The 20,710-nt window shown below is 42.0% G+C and overlaps 1 protein-coding gene across 5 annotated transcripts in view; it reads left to right on the top strand.

Annotated features, from left to right (window-relative positions):
* STX17 (syntaxin 17) overlaps positions 1-20,710 on the top strand; it is a 77,905-nt gene extending 57,195 nt beyond the window's left edge. For 3 of the 5 annotated variants that reach the window (XM_066367560.1, XM_066367561.1, XM_066367562.1), the window contains exons 5-8: positions 963-1,078; positions 1,156-1,206; positions 13,449-13,535; positions 14,272-20,710. In XM_066367560.1, coding sequence (XP_066223657.1) covers positions 963-1,078; positions 1,156-1,206; positions 13,449-13,535; positions 14,272-14,511 — 494 coding nt within the window. In that variant the 3' untranslated portion in view covers positions 14,512-20,710. The remainder of the gene's footprint in view (positions 1-962; positions 1,079-1,155; positions 1,207-13,448; positions 13,536-14,271) is intronic. The other 2 variants (XR_010749193.1, XM_066367563.1) reach the window with 2 other exon arrangements.

Genomic DNA, 20,710 nt, shown 5'->3' with positions numbered 1-20,710 from the left:
ATATAAGACAGACACAGTGCAAAGTACCATCATATTTTATAAATAAGGAAAATAAGTCAGAGAGATGAAATTCCTTTCGCAAATCAAAATGCTAATTAATAGCCAAACAGGATTCTTACCCAAATCTATCTGATAAGGCCCATACTCTTAGCCACTACCCTAGGTTGACCCCTTGGAACTGTTATGGTTTACCATGTGTCCCCAAGATTTTAGCACACTGACCGGAATATACATAGTAGGCATTGTATAAGTTTAATGAAGGATTGATTAGTAAAACCAATACAAGGAAATAGAAACACTTGAAGGTAGAGTGTGGAGCATAAATTAATTCATCATCATAACTGTTTACTGAGGAAAGCTTTGGTGGGGTGATGACTTTTTTAAACTCGGAAAAGAATTGGAGCAATGGAGGTATGGCCAGAAAAATGACTCTATAGAGAAGAAGTAAGGTAACAATCTGTATAAAAATACACATATGGGAAAGGGGTTAGCTTAATGACAGATTTGTTACCAAAAATGACTGATTTTCATTACTAAAAACACATGACTTTCCTACTTTTAACAGGTTGAGAATCTGATATTTATTGCTAAATAGCCAAAGAAAAAGTTGATTTAGCAATGAAACGTGTTAAACCTGGGTATCTCTTCATGGAACGTTGGTCAAATAGAATAGTTTTCCTTTCGTGCTTTTTCCACATCCAGCCCTGATTATTCCAATGGAGTAGATAGTATTTGTAGCCTTTTTATTCTCAATGACTTGTAGAATAATTAAAGAAAAATATATTTGTTTACCTGGGAACAGTCTGCCTATAGATAAATCTATTTTTATAGAATAATCAATTTACTTTTAGCCTGAATTTAATTAGCATTTTAAATGAGGATTTTTTTTTATAGAGTCAGTTCATGCTCTCGCCTTTCTAACAAAACAGATAAACTCTAAACATGAGGCTCTGTTCACCCAGGGGCATTTCACACTACAGAAGCTGAAGCTGATCCTCAGAGTGTGGCTCAGATGTATGCATTGCCTGAAATTCCTCGGGATCAAAATGCTGCAGAGTCATGGGACAACTTAGAAGCGGTATGTTAAAACTTACTTTCCTTTGGTACCTGTGAGGCATAAAAGTAAGTAACTTCCTCTTTCTCTTTCTTTTTAAGGACTTAGTTGAACTTAGCCAACTGGTCACAGAATTCTCTCTCCTAGTACATGTAAGTATATAACTTTTTGGCTAAGATACTAGGTAAATATTAGACATTAGATAAATAATTAAAAGGCTTTTCTCAATCACTAGGTTTTCAATTAGAATTTTTGTTTTATTTTATTTAGACAATTAATTTTAACAGAGTGACATTGGTCAACTAGACTAGAGTGCATAGATTCAGAGAAAACATCTCCAGATCATTTTGACATTCGATTTTGTTGTATACCCATCACCCAAAGTCAAATTGTCCTCCATCACCTTTTATTTGGTTTTCTTTATGTCCCTCCCCTCCCCCCACCCCCTCCTTTTACTCCCTCCCCCTCCCCCTGGTAACCACCACACACTTGTCCATGTCCCTGAGTCTCAGTTTTGTGTCCCACCTATGTATGGAATCATACAGTTCTTAGTTTTTTCTGATTTACTTATTTCACTCCGTATAATGTTATCAAGGTCCATCGTGTTGTCGTAAATGATCCTATGTCATAATTTCTTATGGCTGAGTAGTATTCCATAGTATATATGTACCACATCTTCTTTATCCAGTCATCTATTGAAGGGCTTTTTGGTTGTTTCCATGTCTTGGCCACGGTGAACAATGCTGCAATGAACATGGGGCTGCATGTGTCTTTACGTACCAGTGTTTTTGAGTTTTGGGGGTATATACCCAGTAGAGGGATTGCTGGGTCATATGGTAGTTCTATTCTTAGTTTTTTGAGGAACCGCCATACTTTCTTCCATAATGGTTGTACTACTTTACATTCCCACCAACAGTGGATGAGGGTTCCTTTTTCTCCACAGCCTCTCCAGCACTTGTTATTACCTGTCTTGTTGATACAAGCTAGTCTAACAGGTGTAAGGTGGTATCTCATTGTAATTTTTCATTTTCATTTCTCTAATAGCTAGTGAAGATGAGCACCTTTTCATATATCGGTTGGCCATTTGTATTTCTTCCTGAGAGAAGTGTCTGTTCATGTCCTCTTCCCATTTTTTTTATTGGATTGTTTGCTTGTTTGTTGCTGAGTTTTGTGAGTTCTTTGTATATTTTAGATATTAGACCCTTATCCAAGCTGTTGTTTGAAAATATCATCTCCCATTTAGTTGGCTGTCTGTTTTGTTGTCAGTTTCTTTTGCTGAGCAGAAGCTTCTTAGTCTGATGTGGTCCCATTCACTTATCTTTGCCTTCACTTCCCTTGCCTTTGAAGTCAAATTCACAAACTGTTCTTTATGACCAAGGTCCATGAGTTTAGTACCTATGTTTTCTTCTATGTAATTTATTGTTTCAGGTCTTATATTTAGGTCTTTGATCCATTTTGAATAAATTTTGGTACAAGGAGATAAACTGAGATAAACTGTAGTCAAGTTTCATTTTTTTGCATGTGGGTCTCTAGTTTTCCCAGCACCATTTATTAAAGAGGCTTTCTTTTCTTTATTATGTGTTTTTGGCTCCTTTATAAAAAATGATTTGGCCATATGTATGTAGTTTTATTTCTGAGCTCTCTATTCTGTTCCATTAGTCTGAGTGTCTATTCTTTTGCCAATACCATGCTGTTTTGATTATCGTGGCTCTGTAATATAATTTGAAGTCAGGTATTGTAATGCCCTCAGCTTCGTTCTTTTTCCTTAGGATTACTTTGGCTATTTGAGGTTTTTATAGTTCCATATAAATCTGATGATTTTTTGTTCCATTTCTTTAAAAAATGACATTGGAATTTTGATGGGAATTGCATTAAATTTGTATATTGCTTTGGGTAATATGGTCATTTTAACTACATTTATTCTTCCTATTCAAGGAATATTTTTCCATTTCATTGTATCTTTTTTGATTTCCTTTAATAATACTTTGTAGTTTTCATTATATAGGTCCTTTACATTCTTTGTTATATTTATTCCTAGGTATTTTATTTTTTTTGTTGCAACCATAAAAGGGATTATTTTTTTAGTTCACTTTCTGAAGTTTCATTGTTGGCAGATAAGAAGGCAATAGACTTCTGTATATTAATTTTGTATCCTGCGAACTTACTGTATTGGTTTATTGTTTTTAATAGTCTTTGTGTGGAATCTTTGGGGTTTTCTATATACAGGATCATATCATCTGCAAAAAGTGAAACCTTTACTTTTCTTTCCCAATATGAACACCTTTTATTTCTTTCTCTTGTCTGATTGCTCTGACTAGAATTTCCAGCACTATGTTGAATAAGAGTGGAGAGAGTGGGCAACCTTGTCTTGTTCCTGATTTTAAAGGAAAAGTTTTCAGTTTTTTGCCATTTAATATGATGTTAGCTGATGGTTTGTCATAAATGGTCTTTATTATGTTGAAATATTTTCCTTCTATCTCCTCAATTAGAATTTTAATAGAAGTTATAATTTTTAAGACTGCTATTGGACCATTGATAGCCATGTTCTCAAATTGTAGATCTATTTAATAAACATTTATTAAGCACTTGTTATATAAAAGGTACTGAATTAGATCCTTGGCATTGGGGGCCTGACAGGGTTGGATATAGAAATAAATGAAGCCTACTCTCTGCCTTCAAGGATTTACAGTGGGTGGAGATAAGCTTGGACCCCCAAAACTGAAATTTTAAGCATGACTGTTACATGCAAAAATAAGATATGACGGGCAGTATTATAAGCTCACAGAAGAAATTCATTCCAAGGGAGGGAGGCAGGGGTTGTGAGGTAGAAGCATTACGGATAGCTCCACAAACTAGGTAGAATTTACTTGAGCCTTGAAAATTGAGTGAAGTGTCCACAGTTGGAGTAAGGGGGTGCATTTGAAACCAGCTGAGCAAAGACAAGGAAGACAGTACATTTCAGGAGTGACAAGTTCTGCAGTGTCGTCAGAGCATAAGGTACCCAACAAAGCAGGGAGGGTTAGGATGAGTTGAGATGGTACTAAGGTCGTACCAAAGAATTTGAACTTGACTTTGTAGGAGCCAGTATAGCCTTTGAGCAGGTTAGAGTGGTGTGATCTATTCAGTCTGTGCTTCAGAAAGATCAGTTAGTAGTGTAAATAATGGCTTTGGGGAGGGGGAGAGTGTAGGCAGGATGACAAGTCAGGAATCCATTGCACGAGTTTCACCAAGACCAACGGCAATACAGGCATAGTAGTCCCCCCTTATCTGAAGTTTTGCTTTTTGCGATTTCACTTTTCATGGTTTCAGTCACTGGTCCATCATGGTCTGAAAATATTAAATGGAAAATTTCAGAAATAATTAATGAGTTTTAAATGCCACATCATTCTGAGTAGCATGATGAAATCTGGTACCATTCTACTTCATGCAGCCCAAGCTGTGATTCATCCTTTGTCTGTAGTCTCCACGCTACATACGCTCCCTGCCCTTAGTCATTTAACAGCCGTCTTGGTTTGTGGCACTGCAGGTTTATGGGGTTTTTTTTAGATTTTATTTATTCATTTTAGAGAGGGGAGAGAGAAAGAGAGAAGAGGAGAGGAGCAGGAAGCATTAACTCCCATATGTGCCTTGACCAGGCAAGCCCAGGGTTTCAAACCGGTGACCCCAGCATTCCAGGTCAACGCTTTATCCACTACGTTTATGTTAAGTAACCTTTATTTGACTTAATAATGGCCACAAAGTGCAAGCGTATTGATGCTGGCAATTTGGAAATGCCAAAGAGAAACCATAAAGTATGTGTATGATTAGGAAAAAACACAGTGTATGTAGGGTTCAGTACTATTCAGTTTCAGGCATCCACTGGGGCTCTTGCCATGTATTCCCTGCAGATAGGGGGGACTACTGTGTAGAAGTAGACAGCGGAGAGGTATTTCTGGGCTGGAAATCAGAGGAAGATAGAAAAGTCAAAGATAAGAAACATGAAGGCTTTATGCTGCATAATTAGGTCGCCAGTTAACATAGATTAGGGCAGTGGTCCCCAGCCTTTTTTGGGCCATGGACCGGTTTAATGTCAGAAAATATTTTCACGGACCTGCCTTTAGGGTGGGACGGATAAATATATCATGTGACCGAGACAAGCGTCAAGAGTGAGTCTTAGACGGATGTAACAGAGGGAATCTGGTCATTTTTTAAAAATAAAACATCGTTCAGACTTAAATAAAACGGAAATAATGTAAGTTTTTTATTCTTTCTCTGCGGACCAGTACCAAATGGCCCACGGACCGGTACTGGTCCGCGGCCCGGGGGTTGGGGGCCACTGGATTAGGGAACATAAAATCAATTTGGTGGAGACTCTGGCCAGTTGGCTCAGCGGTAGAGCGTCGGCCTGGCGTGCGGGGGACCCAGGTGCGATTCCCGGCCAGGGCACATAGGAGAAGCGCCCATTTGCTTCTCCACCCCCCACCCCCTCCTTCCTCTCTGTCTCTCTCTTCCCCTCCCGCAGCCGAGGCTCCATTGGAGCAAAGATGGCCCCGGCGCTGGGGATGGCTCCTTGGCCTCTGCCCCAGGCGCTAGAGTGGCTCTAGTCACGGCAGAGCGACGCCCGGAGGGTCAGAGCATCGCCCCCTGGTAGGCAGAGCGTCGCCCCTGGTGGGCGTGCCGGGTGGATCCCGGTCGGGCGCATGCGGGAGTCTGTCTGACTGTCTCTCCCCGTTTCCAGCTTCAGAAAAAAAAAAAAAAAATCAATTTGGTGGAAAAGATAGAATATATTTTGTTACTATTTTTCTAAATTATTTTTTCTTCTCAGGAATTATGGGAAGGTGTGTGTGCATGTATGTACATTCAGGAGCAAGCCTGTTTCTGCTTTTGCTTCTGGCTAGGCTTAGTTCTTTGTTTTTGGCCAAACTATGACTTGGGGGTTGTACTTTTTGAGTTATGGTTTCCCTGACACCTGGCTTTAAATTATAACAAGTTCCTAGATCACACAATCTCAGAATTGGAATTGAAAAGGACTTGAGGGCACAACTAATCTAACCCTTCTATTCTTACCCCAGGTTCTCAAACAGATGGTCTTTTGCTTATTTTTCAACGGTTACAATGCAGGGATACCTTATACTTCAGTCATCTCCTTATGTAAAGTGAACTCTGCCCTCTAATAATTTTCCTCTGGTACTTTTGCCCCCTGAAGCCATATGCTGAGCAAGTTTTGTCTTTTTTCCATAGAAGAGTTTTTCAACCAGTTCAGACCAACATCATCCTTCCTCTCTGTACCCCACCTCATCATATTTTCTTCTTTTCTTTTTTCTTTTTTTTCTGAAATTGGAAACGGAGAGGCAGTCAGACAGACTCCCGCATGCGCCTGATTGGGATCCACCCAGCATGCCCATCAGGGGGCGATGCTCTGCCCATCTGGGGCATTGCTCTGTTGCAATCAGAGCCACTCTAGCGCCTGAGACAGATGCCACAGAGCCATCCTCAGTGCCCGGGCCAACCTTGCTCCAATGGAGCCTTGGCTGCAGGAGGGGAAGAGAGAGAGAGGAAGGAGAGGGGGGAGGGTGGAGAAGCAGATGGGTGCTTCTCCTGTGTGCCCTAGCCGGGAATCGAACCTGGGACTCCTGCATGCCAGACCAACACTCCACCACTGAGTTAACTGGCCAGGGCCGTAGTTTCTTCTTTTAAAAGCCCTTGATTCTCAGCCTTGGTGGAGTAGCTCAGTTGGTTAGAACATCATCCTGATACACCAAGGTTGTGGGTCGATCCTGGTCAGGATGCATACAAAATCAACCAATGAATGCATAAATAAGTGGAACAACAGATCAGTGTTTTTCTCTCTCTTTCTGTCTCCCACCCTCCCTTTCTCAAATCAATCAATCAATCAATAAAATTTAAAAAACAAACAAAAAAACACCCTGATTCTTTAATGTATAAATATTTCTAGAATATGATTTATAGGCTTTCAGTACTAGTCTCTTACTCTGCTTGTTGTACTTTGTGGATTTTTTTTAATGTAATGCTTACCCCTTGAGTAGTACAAACCTTCATACGTCCTCGTGCCTCCTGACCATCCAGAGTACAATCGTACATGTACGTCTTTAAACGTTGAGCTGGAGCAGTAAATGTATGTTCTTCTTGTTTCCATAAATTGGTTATCAAACAAACATGATTTTAAGTTAATAAAACTGGAACTGGAACTAATTTCATTATTTGAAAAAAAAACTCACTCCCAAGGGTCAGCAAGCATGAAAAAAACTCATTACTCAAAGGGTTAAAATTGAATATAGTAAATTGCTTAAAGCATTTATTTTTGATGCCTCTAAGTCAGAAGAAGCAAAATGTTTGAAGTTCCTGGATTAGTAGCTATACAATGTTAATAGTTTGTATATAAAAAAGAATGATACAAGGATCCCCAAGTATTTGTTGTTTTTAGAATCAAGATTTATTCTATTGTAATGCATAATCTTTGATGTAATGCAGCTTATTAAATCTGTACAAGTCTGGTTATAAAAATATATATAAGTCATTGATATGTACATATGAAATGTGTGAAGCATAATGTATGTAAACTATACTTCAATAAAGTTGATTTAAAAAACAAACATGTAAAAAGTTCTCATTCAGGACAAATATATTTCCCTTCTAATGACATAGACACATGAAAGGAAAATTAAGAGATCGTGGCCATTTAACAGTTATATACACTATTAGGTTATATAAGCAGCTCCTAACCCCTAACCTAAGGGAGGTCCATGCAGGAAGAGCTTGGCTATAGCCATAGCTCTGTACAAATGTCCTATTTATAATAATCTGTACAGATGGTTATTAGGCAAAAGCCCAAAGGAGAACCCCTGATTACTATTCCCAGAGTACTGCGTTCTCATGACCACATTGTCAAGGACTCAACAGAAGCTCCATTTAGGCACCAAATGACTTGGGAACATAACCAGAGTAACCACATCCTCTCATTTTCGTCACACGGACATGATAGTGTCTAGGCAAATGAACCGTTTATTTACGGAGCACTTTCTGTGTGCATAAGTACTGAACTACGCTCAATGAAGAGTAGAGAATAGCATGAAAAAGAACCTATAGGATAGTTGTGATAGTTTCCCAATATTGTGAATGTACTTAATGCCACTGAATTGTATACTTGAAAATGGTTAAAATTGTATATTTTATGTTATGTTAATTTGTACCACATTAAGAAAAGGACCTGCAAAGCAATAGAGAGATCCAGGTATGGTCCAGTAGATATTAATAAATTAATATGTCATTTTTCTTCAGTTTTTATTGCTCAAGTGCCTTCTTTCCTGTAACTGCGGTACCAGCCCTATTTCTAGTCAAGGGGAATTTAAAGAATGCTGGGTCAGTTGCTCAATAGCATGTCACCCCCACTGCAGGGCCAATTTTGTCTCTACACTTTGCCTGCTTCCCTATGGCTTTTGAAATCAAGTTTTCTCGATGCATAAAGACTGGGTTGTGATGGATTCAATCAGATTCCTTCATTTATTACCTATATGACCTTCAGGACATTATTTAATAGTAACAAGCTTTGTAAAATTGATTGTAAGACTGAATGAAATAGTACCTATTGCTTCTCATCCCCTTCCCTTCTACTCCCCCAGCTGCATTCCTACTTGCACCTCCTTTATTTGATTCCTTTAAACTCCTTGCTTAGAATTCTACTTTTGCTACCAACATTACTTTTAGTCTTAAGTAGTCTAGTGCCTACAGTCCTTTTCCTGTTGCTAAATCCCTGTTGTCAACATCCTACTTACCGACTTCATTTATTGTCTCTTCTAGGTGAATAGAATCCTGTGTGTCTTTGCATTTGTTTGTTTGTTTCTGGGCTTTTCTGTGTAGTGACTGTGTATGATTCAGGATCGAGATTACATCCCGCTGGAGCTGAGAATCAGGGCCTAGCCTCGAAAGCTGGCTGAGATTCCGTCAGTAATGAAGAATACCTGGAGTTCTGGCATTAGCTTCTGAAAGAACCTGTAGCTGTTCAAGCACAATAATAAAGCTACACAACTATGAGCAAGACTATTCAAGGGAGAGCATTTTTTTTATGTCAGTGGATTTCGGAATGGATTTGTTGCATGTATTAGTATTACTTGGTAGAGAGGATGCTGGGCCTGTAACTCTCCACAGCAGCATTCAAGGGGAAAACAGTTCTTCATTAGTTTTGAAGTTTGATTTCAAATGCAAAAATTACATTCTCTTTGACAAATATTAATAAGTCACATTTTCTTCACTGCTAATTATGATTCAGTTATTTTTTCAGGCAGATACAGAACCTAATTTAATGTTTCCTTTTTTTTTTTTTTTTTAGCGAGAAGGAGGGAGAAAGGCAGACAGGAAGGGAGAGAGATGAGAAGCATCAGCTCATAGTTGTGTCACTTCAGTTGTTTATTGATTGGTTTCTCATATGTGCCTTGACTGGTGAGCTCCAGCTGAGCCAGTGACCCCTTGCTCAAGCCAGCGACCTCAGGGTTCTGAACCTGGGTCCTCAGCATCTCAGGTTGATACTCTATCTACTGCAACACTGCCTGGTCAGGCTCAATGTTTCTTTAAAATGAAATCCATAGGCATATTTTTAGTCTTTTGGAACGTTTTTTCTTTTAAAAAGGAAAATGTCTGTGCATTACTCTAGTGTGAGAAATACTACAGTGACCCTCATAAGTGATTTAATTCATTGTGAAAGGAATGAGGAGATCAAATATAAACCACCAGAGTATATAATGTCAGGAAGAAAGTTTGAAGACTGTCAGATGTGGGCAGTCCAGGTAGATGAAAGCAAACATCAGAAGCAAAAAGGGGAGGTTGGCAGCTGGAGTGAGGAGGCTTCTGAGCACCCACTGCTGGTAGGAGCTTGGTTGCCGGCATTGAGATGAGGTTGTGTATGTGTGGTTTGGCCCAACATGAAGAGCCAAGGACACAGTGGACAAGTAGGGACCAGATTTCGCTCTGAATGGAGTCTAGTTGGTCATTCTGTGCACAGTGATCAACAGCTCGTGCTGACACCAGCTGCCTGCCTCTGTTTTATCATTGGGTCCTTCCTACTCAAGAAGCAGAATTTGAAGAAACGGGCAAAGTTTGGGATTCAAACCAAGCAAAAGAGGGGAGAAAAAGGTAGATCTGCACAACTGAGGGATGACTGTTGATCCCTCAGGGGCTGGTCTGTCCTCTGCCATACTCCCATGACCACATTTGAGCAGCTTCCTTATGTCGGTGAGTAAGTACATGGAGGCGTGGGCCCCTCCCGGGTGAGGCAGGCCTCAGTCAGCACAGTGATTGCAGCGAGGGGAGCACTGCAGTTCAATAGTCAGAGTCTCAGGCTTTGTTTTGTTTTGTAGTCCTTCCTCCAGTTATTCCAAAATTTTTTGTCAAAAAAATGTTAAAATTATTTTTAAATTTTACTCTATTTTAAAAAAGTAATAGGGCTTCAATATCCAGCCTTTTAGGAAAGATATTTCCCTGACGTCTTGAAATCACACTTCGGGTGTCAGAAATGGTCATAATCCTGGTAGGCTTCCCCATCATGATGGAATTCTTTTGGGGCAGAGAGGAAGTAGACTGTTGGTTCTTTTCCCTGTACCCCTCAATTCATCAAGATATGGAGGTTGATGGCAGAGTTTCACACCTGTGATTTATCATCCAGCATAGACTTTCAAACGAGAAGAGAAAGTGTTGGGGATGTCCCAGACAGAAACAATCATAGGGTGTCAGAAACCCAGACAAGTGCTGGCACTTAACGCTTCTGGGGGCTGAGGGCGGGGGAGCTAACATTAAAGCAGTTCTATTGTCTGAGGAAAATAACTGAATGGATGAATGCTAAGACAGACCTCATATTTTAGTGCTTTAGAATTTTTAAGCATCATAGGAAAAAGTTTAAAATATTTTTTGATAGAAAAGAAAGAGAGGGGTTCAGCTTTCCTAGGCAGAGCAGAATGACTTTCTCTGTTTTTTCCCTCATGCTCTACAGACACTTTCTCATTTTACCCTCACTTCCACTCTCTGGGATACAAATATCATTGTCTTCACTTGAGAGATGAGAACACTGACACCTGGAGACCCGAGTAGTTTGTTCATGGGCACAGGGATAGTTATAGGATTTGAATGCATGACAACTGGCCAGAGGTCGTGCCCTCAATCCCACCATGTACATGCACAAGTGGTTTTTAAAGTGTGGGGATCATGGAATCATCACGCAGCATCAGCAACTCCTAGGAACTCATTAGAAATGCACGTTCTCAGGCCTCACCCCACGCCTACTGAATCAGGAGCCCTGGGCGTGGGCCCAGGAGTCTGTGTGTTGAGAAGTCCTCCGGGTGGTTCTGGTGCATTTGTTCTCAAGAGTGAGAACCACTATTGCATTTGTCTCTGACCAAGACGGTAGAAGGAAAACTGTTGAAGGACCTTTTCAGGGATTGTGTTAAAAATGCCAAGATGGTGGTGGAGATCATAAGAATGAAGGGATACCATGAAGCTGTAACAGGGAAAAGGCACGTGTTCTTTGAGAAGGGAAGGAGTGTCAGTAATGCTGATAGGAAGTCATTATGGGGGGAAATTGTGTTTGGGTTTCATGTTCTCAAATAAAATGATTAGAATTAGAAGAGTGTTCTATCTGCTTCAGTATTAAGTGAAGAAAGTTATATAAGGGCAATCAAATACTTCAGGATTAAAGCTGAATTATTTCACAGTCATTGTAGAAGTTGGCATTTAGCTGGGATCAAAAAGGGATTCTCTTTTATGTGAATTAAAAAAAAAAAAAAACACAGCCTGACCCGGTGGTAGTGCAGGGGATGGAGTGTCAGATTGGGACGCGGAGGACCCAGGTTCGAAACCCCGAGGTCTCCAGCTTGAGCCAGGGTCACTGGCTTGAGCAAGGGGTCACTCACTCTGCTGTAGCCCCCTTGATCAAGGCACATAGGTGAAATCAATCAATGAGAAACTAAGGTACCGCAACGAAGAATTGATGCTTCTCATCTCTCTCCCTTCCTGTCTGTCCCTATCTGTCCCTCTCTCTGTCTCTCTCTGTCTCTGTCACCAAAAAAAACCCCCAAAAAACTAAATAGCCTATATAATTGATGTGATAGTGGTTACATGGGCTTGTACATTTTCCAGAACTCATACTGTACCCATAAAATGAGTGCATATGTGTAAATGAAATTGATTTTAAAACGGTAATGTGTCCTTGTAGCAAGTAACAAGTTCCTGTCACTGGAGGTGGATGAGCGGAGGTTCAGTCACCACTTGTCAGATGCTGTAGTGGGCTCCACACATCTCAGAGGAAAACTGTGCTCAGTGATCACACACTCCTTCTACCCAGAGATTCCATGAGTCACAATTTCAGTTGTATCATGCAGGTGTTGCTGTTTTATGTAGAATGATTTTTTAATATATTTGATCAGAAACATGCTTCTAACTTGTCATGCTTTTAAAATGTATTAAGTTTTACAGGTGGTAACCCTGGCCAGTTGGCTCAGCGGTAGAGCATCCACCCAGCATGTGGAAGTCCCGGGTTCAACTCCCGATGAGGGCACACAGGAGAAGCAACCATCTGTTTCTCCACCCCTCCTCCTTCTCTTTGTCCTTCTCTCTCTCTTCCTCTCCTGCAACTATGGCTCAGTTTGAGCAAGTTGGCCCCAGGCTCTGAGGATGGCTTCATCTCGGGTGCTAAAATAGCTCCATTGCTGAGCAATGGAACAGCGGTCCCAGATGGGCAGAGCATCCTCAGTAGGGGGCTTGCCAGGTGGATCCCAGTTGGGGTGCATGCTGGAGTCTGTCTCTGCCTCCTCACCTCTCACTTAATTAAAAAAAAATTGTACAGGTGTAAACAGGGGCAGTAAATTCATTCTCTGCTTCTTATTACCTATCAGAAGTAGAAAGGTTTCATGGCAGATCAAACCACATTTTCTTATTTCTAAAACATAATAATTTATATTTATTGGATTCAAGGGTGTTTTACTCCTAAGTCAAAACTGTCTGTTTTAAAATGATTCTTCAAAGAGATAAGTTAGGGAAACTTTTTTTGTTTGATTTTTTCCCCCTAGCAAACCCAACATGACATGTAAATGCTTATTTGGATTTCTTTTCTCCTGGAAAATAGATTCATTTGGAGAATATTTGTACATTTGAACAAATTTTAGTGTGAGATGCTTTTTCCTATAAAGGTGCCACCCCACCCTTTTATTACCTAATAATTAAGGCACCCTCTTTTTTTTTCATACAAGTGAATTTGTACTTCCGACATGGTTTATCAGATGCTATTAATGAACCACTATTCAGACTGCAAGGCTGCAGTGCACAGGGCCCTGATACAGGAATTAAAATGGTGTGTACTGGCCTTCTGCTGCTCCCCAGCAGGAGCGCTCACTCATAATTCCTTTGCATCTAGTCTCAGCAGGAGAAGATTGACAGCATTGAAGACCATGTCAACAGTGCCGCTGTGAATGTTGAAGAGGGAACCAAAAACTTGGGGAAGGTAAGACTCTGCTCCTGCTGACAAATCAATGTTACTCTGGCTCCCAGGAATTTGTAGTATTAACCCAATTGATCTGCTCTCTTTAATCTTGAGGGAAGCAGCAATTAAGGAAATAAGGAAGAAATGACACAAAGGTAGTGCAGGAAATCAATGGCTGTAGTAATGTGCTACTCTACATTCCTTCTGTCGGGAGAGATTTTCTCAGAGAGAAAACAGACTGCAGCCCACTACTGTATAAGGCGTTTGCCATTAGAAGGGAATGTTTGCAGAGATTCAGCGAGAAGAGTAGAGAGGCATGCCAGTACCCAGTAGGGGCGAAAATTCAGGACGTGGCATGTGTGGAGTGGGACCATCTATTTCCCATAGAATATTGCTTCTAACCCTGGGTACAAAGCATAGAATAATCTCTGGGCAACATAAAAGCTTTGGGATATCTGTGGCTGTTGAAACTGTTTAAATAAGCCAGCCAGGTAGTTATTGGTTTGATTGTTTTGCAAGTAAAATCAGTTTGTAGCAATCCACTCTTTGTAGCCCATTTCTCTGCATTCTGAGGACTGGGGCGATGGTAGTACCTGTGGAATACTTGCTCTGCCCCGCCCCCCAGCACAGGCTCTGGGGCTAATTATGTTCCAAGAGTCAAGGAGGCATTGCCAGAACTAATGAGAGGAAAATGCACATCACCACAGGCAGATATTCTCAACTCAATTTCTAAATTGAATTTTTTTTTTTTTTACAGGCTGCAAAATACAAGCTGGCAGCTCTGCCTGTGGCAGGTGCGCTCATCGGAGGAGTGGTGGGGGGCCCGATCGGCCTCCTTGCGGGCTTCAAAGTGGCAGGAATTGCAGCTGCCCTTGGGGGTGGGCTGTTGGGCTTCACAGGTGGAAAACTGATACAAAGAAAGAAACAGAAAATGATGGAGAAGCTCACTTCCAGCTGTCCAGATCTCCCCAGCCAAGCTGACAAAAAATGCAGTTAAAAGCCAAACCAGTATTATTGGCACCACCGTGTTTATCCTAACGGACCTTTGCTGCGGTCGGACACTCAGTTTTGGGGACATGATTATATCAACATAGTGGCTTTGGGTGCTCAAGTGGGGTTGAACTGCGATACGTGGATGTGGTTCTTTGTTTGCTGGGATGTTAATGGGGTCGAGGGGCCGTGGCTGAGGGCGTATCATGCTTGTCAGGTAAAGTTTAAAGATGGCCAAGGAACAGATTTATTGCCTGAAAATGTGAAAACTGAACCATAACTTTGATGAGGACATGAGATGTATGGACATGTTGGGTTATGGAGAATAGTTTCTTTTATAACCCTGATTTGGAGACCCTAAGGCTAAGCATATTATAACTATGCTTTTTATCTCCTAAATGTAAGAGAGTATTTAGGCCAGTTAGCAAAGAAAAGAATGGGCGTTCAGGAGCCTTCTTACCAAATCGGGGAATCCAGATCTAGCAAGAGCATGGGGGAGTGTGGAATGGAGTCCCTCTGGCGAACCCTGTTACCGTTTCGTCCAACTATGCTTTCTGATGAAGGAAACTAATAGGGAAAGAAAATGGAGAGAAAGGCCCAGCGTTTTTTTCAAATATCTCAGTATGTGAGGCTGACCCCTTCTCTGAACTCCTCCCTCTGCCTCTCTAAGTACAGACTCTCAAGTGACAGGAGACAGTCCTGTTAGGCCTGTCACAAAGCTGGCTGTCAGCCGGTCTCTTCCCCGGAAAGATCTAGTACCCTCTGCCTGCCTTCCCTTGTGTCCCTTGTACCTTCCCCAGTTCTTGGACTTGTGGGTGAATTCTACCCATGTGTAATGAGGGCTTTCCCCAGAATCTGCTTTTATTTTATTATCTCCTATCTCTATTTATCTTTTCCTATAATCTCCAGGTAAGAGAGGGAGTGAGGAGGGAAGAGAGAGATCTTTAGATACTTCCCACATTGTTAAGAGTGTGAGTAAAAAATAAGCAGTTGGGGATGACGCCAGATCATTTCTTGGGGCATCTTCCAACTTCAAGGGGCTGATGAACCTGCCGCACAGGGAGCCTGACGCGGTCCTTTCAGCCAGCCCTTGTGAGGCTGAGAACCAGCTTTCTACCTCACGCCTCTCACTACCCCCTTCCCCAGGCTTCGCTCTCCTGTGCTTCCCACTCTCACAACTGCTGTCTGTTCCTAAGAGTGGCATTCCTGTTTGCCTTCTCTCACAGTCAAGGTGGTGATGGACAAAGCCTGGTGCCAACACTCAGTCCTGATGAAGGATTTGTGGTGCTAATCTCAACACTTGACATTGACAGCAAGTATGGCCCCATCCCAAACCAGTATCTACATCAAATAGCACAAAGGTTTTAAATTTGGAAAGAAAGAATTTGTCATTACAGGCAGCCTCATCCTGACCCCCCAGCTCATTTGAAATAGGAAAGAATCACCTTTGCCTTATTCTTTGCTCTTCTCTGAGGATGGCGGGGTGGGTCCAGCACCATGGAGGTGTGCACCTGCCCCGCTTGGGGCCAGCCAGCAGCCAGCTGAATGGATTTTTACTCTTCTTGCTCAACTTACTCTTAATAACTTTTATTGATTGCTATCTTTTATTTCTGTGTCTAATCTAAAAAGACGTTTCTCCTTCATACTTTTTGATTCTCACCAATAAATCCCAAAGAGAGAAAGCACCATTTCTTACTGTCATTAAATAACTAGAAAACATCAAGTACTTATTGCTGCCTGCTGACTTGTATCTTTAGTATAAGGATGTACTTTGAATAAGTGTCAGGTTCTGATCCGGTATTTGATGTTGATACCTGTAAGGTTGGGACAACTACTTTTGACCACCACCTTTTTAATTTTCTGATCCTTGCTGTCCCTTTAACACAGGGCATTCAGATGCGAATGAGGGTCAGAATCCCCTGGGTGCATATTTAAGACAGATTCCTAAACTTCAGCCCCATAGGTGCTTCTAATAATAGTCATTCTGGCCAGTTCAGCTAAAATGATAAATTTAAAATACAGTTACATCAAGATTCATCCATATCACTGAATTCTGTAACTTCTAGTATTCCACCCTTCAACATTGCCCAGTCTTCTTTATTGCACATTATTCCCGCTCTGCCAACCCCAACATTGTCTAGCCCACGATCTTAACACAACTGTGGACTCACTATACTGTCAGGCTGGTTTTACATCAGGACCCGAAGGAGAGAGGAGGCCTGTAATTGAAGCTCACGTTTTGTTCTGGGCTCTCTCATTTTGACTGAGCCAATGTGAGACACTGCTGTGTGTGCTCATATAGGCTTTTGATTTTTACTGCTCGACAGGATTGGAAAATTACTCTAGCAGTCTTCATAATTAGACAAAGTATAATCTTTTAAAAAGTTGTATTTAAAATTATTTAGAAATTGTATCAAATTTTCCCATAATAGAACCTAATAGCCAACTTTCTGTAGAAATTTCTAGAAGTGTTTAATCAACTAAAAATAGTATACCTATAAACTATAGTGTTTAGAAGTATATATTGGTCAATATGACACAGAAACTAATCTTAAGATTGATTTTAATACCCAATAGTATCAGATCAAATTCATCTTCTGTGATTCATTCCTTATTTTTACTGCAACAAGTTAAAAGGGAAGGGACACTGATTAAGTTCTTTCAGTTTATAGAGGCTTCTTTGGATAAAGGCAGCACTCCTATAGATTTTTTGATACAATAATCGGATAATCTCTCTGTAGAGCAGAGAGTGAAACTTTTAGGTTGTAACCCACACATCAGAACTCAGCACTGGTAGAATGGGACAGTTCTTACCATCCTGGGCCGTGCACGCTGATGTTTGTCATTGTTTCAGTTTCTACAACATGCTGGTTACAACTTAATCAGCGATTTCATAATCTGCCAATTGGTTGAGACCCTTAGTTTGAAAAGTAAAAACAGCACAATTACAGGGAACTTGATACTCATTGACTATCTTCTGCTTGCCAGGCATTTCAATAGGCATTTCATAGGTAGGAAAATTGAGACTAAGTGAAATCACTGTAGAGGGTTATTCGAGTCCAAAGGGTGAAGCCGGGATGGTAAGGCGGTCTGGCGAGCTCCACACACCGTGAGTCGTGTGCTGTGCTACTTCTGCTTCACCCAAACACCCATGTGTCCTGTAAGGCAGGTGCTTCGAAATTACGTGTACCATTCATTTGCACTTTAAAAAGTCTTTTTCTTACCTCAAAGCAGCCTCAGAGTTCTTACCCTTGGCCAACGCAGAAGTGCATAGCACTGGGTACAGTCCTCAGACTACGGAGTGAGAAGTGTCCCCGGCCCACCCACACAGCCTCCAGGTTCTCCTGTTCGTGGGCTGTGGCTACCGCTTAAGCAGTGGTCTTTCTATTTAATTTTAAAAATTCATGGTTTTTTAAAAAGATAAATCTATCATAACTCAGAGAATCAAATGAGTATTATGCTTTAAAATGGTTCCCCAAGGAAGCCATGCATTCACTGTAGTGACGCTGCTATTAGAACATTTTTGAAAGTTTTCTTTTGGAATTGTCTCCAAAGACATTTTGCCAAGCACATAAAAAAGCCGTGTCAGTGTATATTAGTCATAGACTCCACTCCCTCGTCCTACGACCTCTCTGCTCTTCCCCAGTTTTGCTTTGCTCCTGCTGGCTTAGCCCTCCTACCTGCCCGCACCTAAGGACGCCCGCGAGGGGGTGTGCTGGCCCGTGCTGCCAGAGCCAGGATTTGTAGGCGATGCTGACGCTAGGTGCTGCAAAGGGGCAAGAGACGAGTCCAAACCCCTCTGCGGCTGTCTGCCCTAAGTGCCTAAGGGGTTTGCACAGGGTGGGAGCGGACTGCCCGCCCTGTCCATCACAGGAGGGTGAACCACCTGAAAAATAAATTGTAGTGTGCATTTTCCTCCAGTGAAAGTGCAGAACCCAAACCATGCTATGCTTTTTAAAACTGAAAGGCCTTTCCCCCTTCGTTCCTGCCACATGACATCTTTGAGAGAAAAGACCAAGAATAGCCTGGGAGAAAGGTCCTATGACACATGGGACGTTTCCTTGTCTTGGAATGAAGGCCAGCGTGGCTGTGGTGCTGTGCTGACCAGTGTTAGTGCCGTCAAGTGGCAGGGGCCTGGTGAGAGGAGGAGCCTCCCCGCCAGCCTGCAGGACCAGTGTTAGTGCTGTCAGTGGCAGAGGCCTAGTGAGAGGAGGAGCCTCCCCGCCAGCCTGCAGGACCAGTGTTAGTGCCGTCAAGTGGCAGGGGCCTGGTGAGAGGAGGAGCCTCCCCACCAGCCTGCAGGACCAGTGTTAGTGCTGTCAGTGGCAGAGGCCTGGTGAGAGGAGGAGCCTCCCCGCCAGCCTGCAGGACCAGTGTTAGTGCCGTCAAGTGGCAGAGGCCTAGTGAGAGGAGGAGCCTCCCCGCCGGCCTGCAGGACCAGTGTTAGTGCCGTCAAGTGGCAGAGGCCTAGTGAGAGGAGGAGCCTCCCCGCCGGCCTGCAGGACCAGTGTTAGTGCTGTCAGTGGCAGAGGCCTGGTGAGAGGAGGAGCCTCCCTGCCGGCCAGGACCAGTGTTAGTGCTGTCAGTGGCAGAGGCCTGGTGAGAGGAGGAGCCTCCCTGCCGGCCTGCAGGACCAGTGTTAGTGCTGTCAAGTGGCAGAGGCCTGGTGAGAGGAGGAGCCTCCCCGTCAGCCTGCAGGAATGGACACCTCAGGTCCTCTCTGCGCTGCTAACACTTCGATTCATTTCTCACTATTTATATTCGTTAATTTGACACCATTTTACAGAGAAACTTCTTGGGTGTTGTAAACAGTCAATGGTAAAAGATCCGTATATTATTATCCACATTGCTGCCCTCAAAGAAATTATTTCTGTGGGAGACAAGGACTGCATCTGTGCAATATTAACTAAAGAAAGAAATGGAAAGAAAGGTGTAAAAGGTGTCCAAGGCCAATGGTTTGCCCAAGATCAAAACTAGTTAGCACAAAAGCTAGAATTATAACCATGGCCTAAGGAAAAAAAATCCTCCCAACTAAGTTTCTGTTATGCCACGTTACATTGCCTGCTGAGGCGTGTTGCCCTTCAAGCCAGTGATACTGTCCCAGGTCAGGCAATAGCTGTAGTAAGGGAGCATCGGATGGGGAATCCAGAGGTCGGAGTTCTAGTTTTGGCTTCATCTCTTATAGAAGCTTTTTCTCAGGGTTGACCGCCTTCTCCCAGTCTAACCAAGGGTTCCCCAACCATAGATCTTAGTGGTTACCAGCTCCACACCTCCATTGTTTATATTCAGCCTCTCATTGGGCCCTGTCAATTCGACTTTGAATGTTAGTTGCATCAATGTCTAAATAGATTCATGGCATCACTCCATTCAAAGGCTATTACCTCACACCTGCTACCTCATCGTCCCCCACGTTAAGCCATTCCCACATCACTGCCCCAAGAATGAGAATCAGGTCCACCTTTCATTTTTCTAGTGAAATATTTTCAGTGGGTTCCACAGACCACCTGACAAAGTGCAGATCCCTTAGGTTGGCCATCAGAGCCTTCCATAGTCAGGCCTGAGCTTCATCCCTTCTGACGTACTACTCATCATCTGATTATGCCACTGGAAATCAGACATCCACAAGAATGAGTTCAAGGTTTTTCTGGGGAGGAGGTACAAATTGGTAATATGCTATGTTTACATTTTTCCGGACTAAAATAATTCTATACTATTACAAAAAAAGTCACCTGAGATTTGTTTAAGCTCCCAAATAAGCCAGAAAGTTGTATCCTAAGGAAGAGAAATCTTTTGTCTTCCAAAAGAAGGTACAGTCAATTTCTTAGCTTCCAAAACAATGTCAGTCTTGTCATCTGTGCATCTGATAGCCAGAGCATGAGGAATTCTCTTCAGTGGCACTGCTACCCCAGCCGTGAATGGACCATTGTCCAACTCCTGTGAGAAACTAGACTAATAAAACAGTCAAGAGTACATATTACTAAAGATTTCCTGTATTAAGGCCAATCACTAAAAAGATGTTTACCTGAGTTGCATTCATTAAACCCCCTAAAGATATTTTCCATTTGATTGTTAAACCCTTGGTGTTCACAAGGGTCAGCCCAAGAAAAGGCCCAATAGTGAGAAGTCCTACAAATTCTGTAAAGCCTACTGAATTCGTTCCTTTTGTTGTTGAGTGGTGCTTCTAGGGAAACATGCAATAAATTCAC

The sequence above is a fragment of the Saccopteryx leptura genome, chromosome 2, assembly GCF_036850995.1.
Source record: "Saccopteryx leptura isolate mSacLep1 chromosome 2, mSacLep1_pri_phased_curated, whole genome shotgun sequence".
Lineage (NCBI taxonomy): Eukaryota > Metazoa > Chordata > Mammalia > Chiroptera > Emballonuridae > Saccopteryx > Saccopteryx leptura.
Note: the sequence above shows the minus strand (reverse complement) of the source record. Positions and strands in the feature narration are given on the sequence as shown.